Source organism: Vigna unguiculata, chromosome 3 (genome assembly GCF_037176805.1).
Source record: "Vigna unguiculata cultivar grain cowpea cultivar isolate G323 ecotype 2 chromosome 3, ASM3717680v1, whole genome shotgun sequence".
In the NCBI taxonomy this organism is placed as follows: Eukaryota; Viridiplantae; Streptophyta; class Magnoliopsida; order Fabales; family Fabaceae; genus Vigna; species Vigna unguiculata.
The window spans coordinates 9,912,630-9,927,393 of record NC_140794.1 but is presented as its reverse complement, the minus strand read 5'-3'; the positions used below and the strand labels follow the sequence as shown (position 1 = coordinate 9,927,393).

The 14,764-nt window shown below is 28.8% G+C and overlaps 1 protein-coding gene across 1 annotated transcript; it reads right to left on the bottom strand.

The window, feature by feature from the left end:
- Positions 1 to 549: 549 nt before the first annotated feature.
- Positions 550 to 2,678, bottom strand: LOC114178844 (polyphenol oxidase, chloroplastic-like). The gene has a single exon (XM_028064964.2). The coding sequence runs from the start codon at positions 2,638 to 2,640 to the stop codon at positions 841 to 843; it is 1,800 nt and encodes a 599-aa protein (XP_027920765.1). The 5' UTR covers positions 2,641 to 2,678; the 3' UTR covers positions 550 to 840.
- Between the last annotated feature and the right edge of the window lie 12,086 nt (positions 2,679 to 14,764).

The window sequence follows — 14,764 nt, the reverse complement described above, 5'->3', positions numbered from 1 at the left end:
ATAAGATTGGAAGTACATCCAAAATTATTTAGAATATTAAAATATATTAAAAAAACATTCAAAACAATTTTAAACAATTTTAAAATAAACTTAAAAATATATGTGAAAAACGTTATTGGCATTATTACTCTAAAATAGAATTGTTATTATTTTGTTTTAATAAAAGTTAGTGCATACTTAAAAGATATGAATAGCTAAAAAAGATATGAATAGCTAAACATAAGAAAAGGTAGAAGTATGATTAAAATAAAAAAAAACTTAACTTGAAAATGATAATATGAATTACGAATCATAAGAAAGGTAAAAGTATGAATAAAAGCTTAACTTGAAAAATAACTTGAAAATGATAGTGTAAATATGGTTTGTGACTCATAAAGCATGAGAGTGCAACCAACAGAAATTAGTTATAAAACGTGGAGTGCGCATAGTAGAACTTGGTGTATGAAGTACAATTAATTAATTTAATGTGTGGTGCATGTAAAGAAAACGCGGGTGAAATCAGTAAAAACCCAATAAACAGATAAGCAAATAAACCAGACAAAAAATAAGTAGAAAGCAAAAAATGACAGAATATTAAAAGGAGTGCAAACAGTAAAGAGGAATAACAACTTGAAACAACTGCAGAGGAATAACAAGAAAGAAACTTGCACACAAGCATTTCAGCTTCTCTGCTCAGCAGTAGATATGATTTTAGGATGACGAGAAAGAACATAGATTAACACCGCGCTGCCATATTGAAAGTTTTGCCATGGAATAGTAAAATTTGAATACAATGTTGAAACCATTTGAAGGTTCAAATGGATATTGAAAACACCTTTTCAAGCATGCCATAATTATTTTTCATTCCGTTGCAAACTCTATCTTTATGTCCTGAATTGTGACAGGTCCACCGTATTTTGGCACCAACGTCACCACAATGGTATCATCATCTTCAGCGTCCAAGTCTTCTAACAAATCCGTTATTCCCAGTCTAAGACAGGTTTTGACCTTCTTGTTGCTCTGCATAGAATGTGACACACTCACAAAGCTTCCTGCAAACTCACTATTGCCTGGTTTGATCTCCTTTTCATCTTCGTCGTTGATAAACACATCAAACTTCAAAGCTTTTTCCATATCAAACTCAATTCCGTCAATCACCAACACTTCTTCCTCTTCTTCCTTCTCCTCCGTGCTCCTCGACAGCTTTGGCCTCTTCACAACAGTGGTTACCTTTGAATTCAAAGTCAGAGGAAACGTTACACTCGTAGCCTCAGCGGCTCGTGCTGCACTAACTCCAAAACTTTCTGCAAATGACACCTTCTTCTTAGCTTTAGCGTTAGATTTAGGTTTTCTGGGCTTAGGCTTCTCGCCGAGCCATGGAATTTCAACATCTTTGTAAACATACCCCAACTTTTTCGTGTCACATGAATCTTTCACCTTTACACGCACAAGGTTCTTGTTCTCATCATAGAAATAAAAGATAGATTCCAGCCAATCCTTATCTGTGAAATCCCTTCTCTTCCCACGTGGTAATGTTTTCCATATGTTCCACATTCTATCGACGTTGGCATGGTGAGCATAGAAAAGAGGATCTCTTCCAGCTGAATAGAAGTTTCCCAAGTCCTCAAGGTTAGGCTGTCTCGCATCACCAGTCCAAATGTGAACTGGAGTATGAGGAACATTCTCTAAGGACCCAGCACCCCCAGGAGTACCACCAGCACGATAAGGGTTTCCTAGGAAGAGCGATGGGAGTTTCCCACACGAGACAACATTTTTATACATTGTAGCGAGGTTATTAGAGATTTGTTGTTCTGGATTTTGACGCACGTCTTCGTCTAGGTCGTAGTTTAGGTTTATAAGAGTTGGTGGTTGATGAACAACATTCCTGCGAGGGTCATATAGAGGGGAGTTTGTATCTGTGAAAATGGAAGGGATTACCATGCCACCGTAAGGGTTGTCCCAGTTCCAATATGGAATAGAAAAATCTGGGTCATTAATCAAGCTTCCCAGTATTCTCTCATAGAAATAAAGGTACCAACGATGGAAAGGGAAGAATAGCCAGGAATCGTGGACTTTGTAGTCAATTTTAGGGAACCCAACTTGGTGATAGGCATCATTGCAGTAAGCACAGTGGACATTAGCTTGTTGGGTGAAACTACGAGGGTCATCAGGAGGAAGGGCTTTCATCTTACTCAGAGCTTTCTTATACTTGGCTACGTAGGTATCATCCACATACTGAGCAGCTGGTCTAACCCTAGGGGTTCTTCTGGGTCGTGGAAACTTGAAATCTATGATGTTTGAATATTTTGGAGGGCAACATTTGGTGGGTGGTACACCTTCTGGTAACTCTGGTAGGCCACAACCTTTCAAGTCAGGGGAAGTTGGAGCAGCAATGGCGAAAGGATTGTCTGCAAGAGTGGAGGCACCGTACAGTCCTCCAAACCCAATCAGAACGTTCCTCCTATTGTGTGATGCTTTTGGTTCTTCATTTGGTACATCGTGGTTGGTGTGGCATGAGACTTTGCAGAGATGGTGGCGTTTTGGTTTGCGATGTTTGGTGAGGTGTGGGAAGGAAGAAGAAGATGATGAAGAAAGGGGAATGGGGAGTGATGTAACAGAGATCCAAGACATGATGTTGATCTTTTTGTGACTCCAACTCATCTACCTTGTACCCCTTTTATGGTCACACCAACAACCTTCTCTTGCCGACAAAAGGGATGATTAAGATATTTTCCCAACCATAAAGTAAACTAAAAATATTTTGATGATGTTAGAGTTATATGTATTTATTCATTATATTCCCAAATTCTATTTAAAATTTTGAAAATAGATAATAACTACGTATAAATTAAGTCTTCCTTTCTAAAATAAAAAAAGAACAGAAACAAATTATTTAAAAATATCACGAAATAAATAGGAACAATAAATTTGTTCTTCTTCCTCGAAGACATAATTACTATGGTACATGTATATTCCCATCTTATCACCATGTTTATCCGACATGTCTATTCCCATCTTATCATCATAGTTATCTATGCTTGAAAAAATATATACCACAAATATCAATTAAATAGTTTTATGCTGATAAAAGATATTAAATAGTTCTATTTTAAATTATCTAAAATGTGTTACCGTAATTATAAGAAAATTGGTGGAAAAAATGTTATATTTGTACAGCTTGTTTGAGGAGAAAAATACAATGATGACAGTTATTTTTGCTTGATCGAACAAAAATATTTTCTTTCTAAGTTCTCATGTGAAATGGGGGGAAATTATCTCTATTTTTTTTCTTTAATTTTAAAAAGCTTATGATACCTAGATGTTATGAATAATTTATAGGTTAAAACTATTTTATTAAAAAGATACATTTTATAACTGTTATACAATATTTTATATAATTCATTTATTTACTTTTACCTTGTTTCTCACTATCTAGCTAACATACTTTATTATTATTATTATTATTCATGTTTCTTTGGTCTATATTTTTTTTATATTTTTATTTCATTCCTCGTTCAAAATGTGTACTATATGAACCAGTTGCACCATCTATTATGGAAGCACAGCTTTTATGATTTAATTTTTAAGAATTTGACAGTTCTTAGTCGATCAATTATTCAAAAGCAAGCTAAATAATCATACATATACATATAAAGACTTGACCTTAGTGGCACCCACCAATGTCACAACCTCATCTTACATTATTACATGCTACGATAAATTCAAACCTTACACTTTCAATTAGCTTATTATTTAACTTTATTATTCTAACCCATTACACCAAATTTTTTATAAAATAAATTATTTTAACTATATAAATATACATTTGTCAAATTTAATTCAAATCAAATACTTTAATTCATGTTGTTTTTTATTATTATTTCACTAGACACTATTACTAACCTTTTAAATAAAAAAATTATGACTAAATAATTTATTTTTTCTAATTATTAACTTTAATTTAAACAACCAATAACTTGAAAAAATATCTAATTTGAATTTAAATTTGATTTTTTGAATTTTAACTTTTTACTCTTAACTAATTTTTAAATAACAATATTTTTATTATACTATAAAAATTTTAAACTTATAATTAATCATTTTCAATAAATAAATATACCTATCAAAATATCTACTAAAAAAACAAAATTTTATAATACGCAAACTTCATAAAATTTAAACAAATTTAAAAAAGTTGCATTGAAAAGGTCCGAATTCTACTTTTATATTTTTCCTAAGTAAAAAATTTTTCAATCAATTTTAATATTTTTTTCTATTTTAAAATTTTTATAAATTTCAGTTAAAAAATTTGATATTTTGTTATATTTTTAAATTTTTATTTTATAGTTTGTTCTAAATAAAAAAAATTTCTAAAAAAATTTCCATTTTTCTAAATATAAAAGTTTAAATTTATATTTCTTATTTTAAATATATATATATATATTTTTTTTTTTTTAAAAAAAAACATCCAAATCTGTTGTTATATATATTTGACACGAATTTACCGTAATGCTAAAACTATGACGAATACATCTATCGTCATTAATATTAAGAAACCAATTCCGCGAGGAGCGGATATTGATTCCAGAGTAATCTGGTTTGTGAGAGAGGATAAAGATCCTGTTTTGGAAGACTTTCAGGCATGCGAATTTTAGAAGAATAAAGACACGAGTTTATCGTTTCTCCACGAGTAGAAAGAATCAAATTCAGCATTTTAGATCCGAATTCCAGCACCAACATTTTGACTTTTAAACCACAGATATCACTTAGATTTGGTCTACTCATGAAAATATAGTCTTAGTGGGTCTATGTGTAATTTGTCTTCGTAATTGGTTAGAGGTAAAGTTTTGAAAATGGATAACTTAGTTTAGATCTGGATTGATCTATCATATGTTGATTATTTAATGTTTTAATTTAATCTGACTTACTTATTATTGAATAAAAAAAATTCAAATTTAATTCGACCAATTACGGATTAGTGAGTTAAATGAGTTAGCTCACAGGTTCAAGGTTCAGTTAATTAAAAAAGCATTTTCTTTTCAGTCAAAACTAAATTATAGTTATAATTAAAATCTATATAAATTTAAATACAATCCAAATATAAACTAAAATCAAAAAAATACCAAATTTTCTATGTGTTGGATAAAAAAGCAATATAACCTGACCCAAATACAAAGCCCAATTAAACAAAAAGCACTTGCGTGACTTTTTATTTGCGGGTTGGTGAGCCAATCCGGTTCACCACGGATTCAACCCAGATGAATCGGATTCTAAATAAGTCGAATAAAAAATCAACTCGTATTAAAATTTATAAAAAAATTTCAACCCAATTCACTCGAATATGTAATAGACCAAATTAGCTTGTGAATTCTAATCCATTTTAAGAGGTCTAATTACAAATTGTCAATTCATCTTTTTCTAACCCAATTAGCTTCAAATCTAAATATCTATTTAAATATATCTGATAAAAAATTAGAAAAGAAAATTCAATTCCGCAACACTTCCACGTTGTGTTAGGTGTGAAATGTATGAGATGTGAACATCAAGTGGGTCTTTTGGAAGTACCTAATGATAGCTACAATTTTAATCTCTATTTAAATATTGTTTATAAAGGGTTTCAAATACATAAACACATGAAATATGAAATGTATAAAAAGAAAAATAAGATAAATTATGAGAAAATTGAATGACATTGATATGTTATTAATTTGTGGGGTTAACTAGTCGGAGATAATGGGGGAATAGAAGAAAAAGAGTGATCACAGACATACTAAAAAAACATTCAATCTAAAATAATAATATTTTAATTATATTTATTTTATTTTTAATTTAAAATTTTAATAGATATTATTATATTATTAAAGGAGTTGTCGACTGTATTATTTTTTCTGGAGGCAAACAATTATTTTTCAATACATAAAAAAGCAAAGTGATTTAAAACAACACTGGTGGTGGAATTAAATAAGTTAGTTTGTTCTTGCACCTTCATAAGTTTATTTTTCTATATTTTTTTATGAAAATTATTTTTATTTTATTCTTTTTAGACTGTACAATTTAAAAGATAAAAATATTTTTTGAAATATGTATGTGAGAATTTAAAAGGTGGCTTAAGAGTAGTGGTATTTTTCATAAGATGACACTATAATATTTTAATAAACAGGTTTAACCTATATAAATCTCTATAATAGCTAAATTTTATTTTACATAAAATAAAAATATCTTTAAAAACCATTTTTTTAGGATTTTTTGTCTTTTCTCTAAGTTTTTGATCTTTTCATGCATATGTTTGACAATCAGAGATTATCTTTGTGATCAGAGTATCGAGTTCTACAAGTGTAACAAATTAATTTCTCATTTTGAATAAATTGGTTTTCTTCATTATTCTCGGTCCAATATGTTTTTTCTCTTGCATGTAGGTTTTCTTTGTCTGCACATGTCTTTAGAGTCATCAATATAAGTCTCTACTTATCAATAATCATAATGATATGCTTTGATCATGTTTATTATATTTTTATGTCTAAATAGAGCATATCATGTGGAGCTAAAGGTAGTTTAGTAAATTAGGAATCTTTATAGTTGTTTTACAGGTGAGAGAAACTAAAATTTTATTTATTCATGTTAACTATCATTTGAATTATTGTTTGTGAAATTGAAGTTGTGATTTTGTATCCAATTAGTATGATTGATTGATGTGAACTGTAGGAATGAGGTGAATGACCTCTAATTTTCATATTTGTAAGTGTGTCATATACTTTTGGGATATTCTATTATATGTACTATGAATGGAATTGGTTTGACTAAGATAAGTTGTTCAAATATGAAATTGATGTATTTGTGACTTTGTGCGGTATGAAATAGTGATGTGATTTTTCTAGTATGGCTAGGATTGTTTGAAAAACACAAATTGTCTTTGAATTATGTAGATACATTGGGCGAGAGGTAGACTCATTGAGCGAGTCTGTGTCATTCATTTTCCTGAAAGCTTTGGTAGTCGGGCGAGGGTGATGTCGTTGATGCCAAACTTAGAGAGCTCACGACTTGGTGGTCGCTTGACGAGAGTGTTTTCACTAGAGACTCGAAAGTTAGAGAACTCATTGACTTAGCTACAGCTGGGTGACATCCAACGTCGCTGGGCAAAGTTTTTCAAATAAAATCTTAGGAGTTTTAGAGGTGCTCTCGTTGGGTGTGTCTTGCGCCCGCTAGGTGAATTATTACGAAAATTGTTTCAGTGTTAGATTAGCTAAGAGAGACATCCAATTGATGAGCAAGTAGGTACTTTAGGTACTTCTCCTTGGGCGAGTGCATGCTCTCGCTGAATGAGACTAATATAGATTTTTAGTCATTCCATTTCATGAGACTTATGTGTTTATGATATGGTTTAAGGATATTAGAGTGTTGCTATTGTAATTATTTATTCATGTGAATTGTTTGAGAATGGTATGCGCTAATTCAAGGTGGATTAGGCTTGAGTTCCTTTATTGTATACATTGATGTATGAATTAAGTACTAGAGGTTATCCTGACACTCTAATAACTATCCAAACTCATAGAGGATGGTAGGTTATGTGTGAGAGTAGCAGAAGGTCCTAGTCTGTGAACGGTTTTAGGGTTCATATGACGGTGGGAGGACTAACCTTGTGTGTGGTATTGTGAAATTCATTGTTAATGACTCTACAAAGCAGTAAAGGTCACCACAAGTGCAAAACTTGTCAAAGTCTGATATCAATACATTTAATTGAGTCTAGGATAGTATTTGTCTGTATAGTGTATACCTTTATAAATGCTTGATATGTTATATAACTTAAATTAGTGATATACAACATCTCTTTTGCAAATTATCTTATCTCTTGTATTTGTTGGTTATGTTATTTGTTGTGTTATTCTTTTTTGCAATGATCACCTTATTGGTGTGTGTGAGAAGATGAAGATGCATGTATAGGGGCACCGGATGGGGAGTCAATTGTTGGAGCCATTGAGAAATATTAGATCATGTTAGGTATAGTTTGGAATAGAACCATATTATAGTAGTTTGAAATGTATATTTGTCATATTATTATACTCTTATCTTTTGGATGACTACTAATATATGATATATCTTGAATTATCTATTTTTTTATTTTATAAAAAAAATATTTTATTTTAGTAGTATTATGTTATTAAAATGATATGTTACAAATTTAAAAGTTTTTGAGGTTGTATAATTTAAAAATTAAAATAATTTTTAAATTGTGTAATATGGAAGTAAAGAGTTATTAACTTAATCTAGAAATCATTTGAGTCCAAACTATACAATTCAAAAATCATTTAACTTTTGAATTATATAATTTAAGTTACTTTTTACTTTCAAGTTATATATTCTAATTTTTTTTTAATTTCATAAATTAAAAATAAAAAAATAGAAATCTTATTATAGGGATGCATCAAGAAATATACGTAAATGCAGCAAGAATATGTCCTAAACTATGCAAAAGGGAGCTGAAAACCATGCAATGCCATGATGGAGAGAGAGCATTGTAAGAAGAGTGGAGAAAATTAACAAAAATAGCTAACTTTTTTTAAAAAATTAGATAAATAGATAAATCATGTTTTTTTCTTCAGGATAAAAAAATTGTACTTTCAATATGATAATTTGTTCATTTGGATAAAAATATTGTTTTAAGTACATTTGTTTTTCTTTTTTGTGTTGTTTTTAATGTAATGGTAGGATGTGCTTTGGAGTCATAATTTTTGTTTTTTTATTTTAATTTAGATGAATATATTTTCATATATAAAAGTTCTTTTAATTATTTGATTAATAAATACAAAATTAAATATTAATTTTTATCATATATTTTTCAAATATATGTACACATAAATAAAAATCACCAATAAATTTTAAAAATCAAATTAGCTAAAAAAACTTCAAATAAAAATATTTATATAAAAATTTAAAAAAAGAAAAAAAAACTTTAAAAATTATACATTTTTTATTTTCCCAACCATCTCATCAAATAATAACTCAAAAACCAAATAATGTAATAATCTAAGTTTAGAATACATAAATATGTGTATCTTTAGTAGGTTTTATAAGGGTCATTTAGGTTTAAAGTTTTTTTTTATAGATTTGTTGTTTCTTTTAAAATGTACCGGTTATTTCAAGAGATTTATTATTTATTGAATATACTATTTTACTATCATATTATTCGTTATGACAAACTTAAATATATAAATACAAACTTAAATTAACCTAATAATGGTGTGTTAGGAAAAGGTATTTGAAGGTCATCTTTTTAAAGAATTTAGATTTCTTTGTAATGAAATATTTTATTTGGATAGAGAAATAAAATAGCATTTAAAATGCAAGCATTTTTTTAAAGTATTTCAATTAGCTAAATTAGTAGAAATTTATATACCTTAAAATAGGTGGAATATGAAATTCTGCTCACTCAATCTTACCCTAAAAATGACCCAAACAGGTCGGGCATGCTCAACGACAAAGGACAGGCTCGACGATCAATATGGATCGGGTGGGCATGATGAACCAAACTAATCGAACAACACCGACAACCCACACGGACCGATAGGGCCAAACGACATATAGGTGTTGGTAGGCCCAACGATCCATATAGACTAGACCGACCCAACTACCTGAATGAGGCTGACCGACACAACGACCCGTACGGACCCGACTAGCCTGACAATTCAGACGGAACTGACTGGTCCGTCAACCCGAAAAGCCTGACCGATTTGACGTCCGACATCTTAAACGGGTCTAACGGCCTACATAGGCCTGACGACCTTGACGGGCCCAACCTGCCTGACGACCTAGATGGGCACAACCGACCCAACAACCTAAGCTGTAACGATCGACTCGACGACCTAGTGGGGTCGAGCCGACCAAACAACATAGACTGGTCGAGTAGATCCGATGACACAAACAAGCCCATTTACCCAAATACGTTAGGTGGGCCCGACGACCTAGTGGGGCCAAGCTAGGCCAACGACCCAGATAGACCAGATTGGGCCAGGTCTACGTACTTGAAAGCACGACTGGCCCGTATGGGCCGTTGGGCTAGTCTAACCCGTTTGGGTTTCCCAACCGGCCCACTTGTCTGGGTCGTCGTGTTAGATCAGTCCGACTTGGTCATCGGGCCTGCCCGACCCATCTGGGTCGTCAAGCCGGTTTCCAAATTTATCATGAACTCAAAACATAATTAAACCTAAAATAAATATTGTTAAAATGAAATTTTATCTCACAAACAATTCAATTGTTTTATCTAAACAATAAATTTAAATGTAAGGTATTTTAATTTTTTTGCCCAAACAAATTATTTAGAAATTGAAAGAAATTTAATTACAAATAATTTAAATACAATGTATTTTAATTTTTTAGCATCGTTGAAATGCTCGTCAAAAATAAGTGAATAATGTTTTTTTTACATATCACCACATACTTAAAACCTTATCCTCCTACGAAGAATAGTTGTTTCAAACTATTTAACTCTTTCCTATGCATTTGATATGAAAAGACAAAATTTAATATTAAAATTCTTACACGTGAAGTAATTTGATACACGTATGTATGTATATAATAATTTTATTGGCCAATATAGTATTGAAATGTTGAAATACTTTGTAATGTATAACAATAATAATTATAAAACTATTTTAGATAATCTTCGTCGATATTATAATTTCAAATATCCACGTTATATACAACTATTTAAATCTTTTATCGAAATTTAAGTTTATGCTTTTTATTCTAATAAAATTATAATTTCCATTTTCCATTTACAATTACTTTTATTATATTGTAAATTTTTTTAATTTGATATGTTGAAAATTTGTATATTATTTACAATTAAATTTTAATTTTTAAATGTTAGTTCTAATTTTATAAAATAATATTTTATAATTAATCATGATTTTAATTTATAGTCATTCTTGTCTAATTTTAAGCTTAATTAAAATTTGATATTTTTAATTGAGTTTTTATTTAAAAAATATTATATTGAATACTCTACTTTCATTAACTTGATCTTATTATCTACAATCTCCTCTCACTCAGATGTTAACTAATTCTTTCTCTTTTAAATTACAAACATACTAATAAGTGAATTTGACCAAGAGGAAAGGAGTGAGATAACCTCAACAATGAAATACTTAAACAGAAAAAATAAAATATTTTTAACATTCAGTAGAATAAAAAAATATTTTAATAGAACTCGATCGAGAAAAGGTTTTTTTTTTCTACAATGGTGTAATTTATTTTTGTAATTACTAAAGTAGTGCAAATTTTTTTTAGATTCCATCGAAGGGTAAGTCGTGCCAAGATGGTACGGTTTCACAATAAAGAAGTTATGCCAATATCAGATAATTTTAATTAAAATAAACTGAAGTCGTGCCAACATGGAGAGACTTCTGTGTTGTTGAGAAGTCGTGTCATACTGAGACGACTTTACTTGACACTCTAAGCAAAGTCGTGCCAATATGGGAAGACTTTTTATGAAATTGTTAATGAATAAGTCGTTCCATATTGGAGAGACTTCAATATTATATTGATAATGGAAGAAGTCGTACCATATTGGGATGACTTTAGTTTCGCTGAATAAAAATGAAGATTATTGGTCTACTTGGTCCAAATTTAATGTTTGACCCTCACATGCGACACAACAAACTAGGATGACGAACTACAACTCGTATCCACAACGAAATGGACTAGTCACTACCATATAAACCAAAAAAATGTTCTTTTTGCAAAAGTATTGGTCAAAATAGAAGCAATTGCCCAAATAAATACTGAAATTTTATTTTATGTAACTCTCGTAACTTCGGTTTACCGACTTTGTTGTTTACTTTTATTTTAGTATATATCAACCAAAAAATTATTGGATCTCATATATTTGTTATTAAAAAACTCTTTCTTTTTTCTTTTCTTTACCTTTGTATATCTTTTATGATTTATATATACAATAAAAATTTTAACTTCTTTATTCAATTTAATATTATCATAACGAAATAATTCTTTCTCTTTTTTAACTTTTATTTTATGTATGTATTAATATTAACAATGAAGTCGTACCATTATGGTAAGACTTTCTTTATAGCCCAACACACTGAAGTAGTGCCATTACGACAAGACTTTCTCTATAGCCCAATACACGGAAGTCGTGCCATTATGACAAGACTTTTCTTTTAATTCAATACTGAAGTCGTGTCATTATGACAATACTTTGGTTTCGATGAAGTAATTAATTTAAGTGAAGTCGTCTCTCTTTGTGACGACTTCATAAAAGATATTGAAATCTCTGCTATTTGGGACGACTTCAGCACAACTTAATCAAAATCATTTCACTTTGGCACGACTTCTTCAAGACTAAGTTATACCATTTTCACACGACCTACCTGGTGACCAGTTTAGGAAAGTATGATTAAAATTGCAACATTTACGAAAAAAACCTCGAGAAAAACTAGACTTTATTTAATAGATTATTTTCAAAATCAACTTTTTAAAAAGAAAATAAATTGAACTTCATTCTATAATCAATTAAAAAGTGGTTAGACAGTTTTCTTAAAAATAATTTCAAAAAATAGAAATGTTGAAAAATTAAGCTGGCTTCGAATGATAAATCACAATCTCAATCAATCGATCCAAAATGTAATTATTGCATTTTTCTCTACATGATTCATAGTCAAAACAACAATGTCCTATTCATCATAGTGTGTGGAATAAAATGTATTTGTTTATATAAAAATCGCATAATACAATTTATTATCAGCTAAATGATGTGACATTGTTTATACAAATATTATATCTAAAAAAAAATTGTTTTCAGCGACAGAAATTGAGAACATGTTTTTAAGTATTAAAGTGTGGTAACAAATGTACGACTTACAAAAATAAGTTACAGTATTTACGTTAACCTTAAGATTGAGATTAAGTAGAATGCTTAAATTTAAATGGAATTGCAAGACTCATAAAATTAAGATAAATAATTCATTTATGTAATAATATATCCTCCAATAAAATTATGCATTATTTAAAAATTATTTTTATAAAATATATATTTTAAAAATTATCATAAATGTGAGATTAAATTAACAAAAATACTCATATTAAATAAATATTTCTCTCAACGAATTTCACGTTGTTAGGTGTGAAGTCTGGTCTTTAGAAAATAGCCGATGATGTTTCCTTTTCTCTATGTAACATTATTTGTCTTTGTCATTTATTACAAGTTGTCGGTTCTTATTTTTTAAAACCAAATAGCTACAATTTTAATCTCTATGTAAATATTTTTATAAAGGGTCTCAAATACATAAATACATAAAAACATGAAAATGAAATATATAAAAAGAAAAATAAGATGTACTGATATCTTTGTTATTAATTTATGAGGTGTTAACTAGCCAGAGAGAACGGGGGAACAGTACAAAACGTGTGGCCATAGACACTACTAAAAAAACCATTCAATCTAAAATAATAATATTTTATTTATATTTATTTTTAATTTACAAATTTAATATATGTTATTATATTATCAAAAGAGTTGTCAACTGTATTAATTTTTCTAGAAGCAAACAATTATTTTTCAATACATGAAAAAGCAAAGTGATTTAAAACAACACTTGTAGTGGATTTAAATAAGGTAGTTTCTTCCTTGCACCTCAATAAGTTTTTTTTTTTTCTGCATTTTTATATGAAAAAAAAATGTCTATTTTGTTGCATTTAGACAACAAGCATCTGTCTTAAACAAGAACCAACCCAAAAGGCGAAGGAAAAACCATGCAATGTTATGATAGATAGAGAAAGAGAGCGCATTGAAGAGTGGAGAAATTTTAACAAAAATAGCTAAATTTTTAAAAAATTAAATAAAATAGTTTTTTTGTTTCAGTATAAATAGGTAAATAGATATAAAAAGTTGTACTTTCAAACAGATCATTTCTGTATTTAGATAAAAGTCTTGTTTTAAGTACATTATTTTTGTTTTTTTTTTCTATTTTTTGTTGTTTTTAGTGTAGTGGTAGGATGTGCTTTGGATTCATGATTTCTGTTTTTTGTTTTTTTTAATCTTTATATTGTTTTAATAAAGTGGTTAGAGATGGCAAATAAACCTGTGCCCGTGGGTATCACCCGAACCCGTCCCCGTTTTGACGGGAATCCCCGCTTTGACTGGGTATGGGTATGGGTATGGGTAATACCCGAAATTTTCAACTGGGGATGGGGATGGGGATGGGGATATATATACCCGCCCAAATACCCGTCCCCGCTTAAATTACTAAACTATTTATAATTTATTAAATAATCTAAAATATATATATAAATAAATAATATATTTACACATAAAATATAATATAATATAATATAATATAATATAGTATATATACATATAAATAAAATATACTTATATATATATATATATATATATATATATATATATATATTTACACATATACATGTAATATAATATAATATAATATAATATACATATAATATATATACATAATAATATAATATAATATATATAATATATACGTATAAAACAAATTAATCATTTAACTAGTGAGATCTTTTATAAACAAATTTATAACATTACAAATTTATAAAAATTTAAAAGAAATATATATATATATATATATATATATATATATAAATATAAGCATAAAATATCTACGCATATACATATAATATATATACATAATAATATAATATATATTATTATATAATATAATATAATATAATATATACTTAAAATAAATATATATCTATAAAAATATATATATATATATATATATATATATATATA

Bases quoted from the DNA above. Each gene is read 5' to 3' on its own strand.
- LOC114178844 (XM_028064964.2), bottom strand. From the start codon at position 2,640: ATGAGTTGGAGTCACAAAAAGATCAACATCATGTCTTGGATCTCTGTT.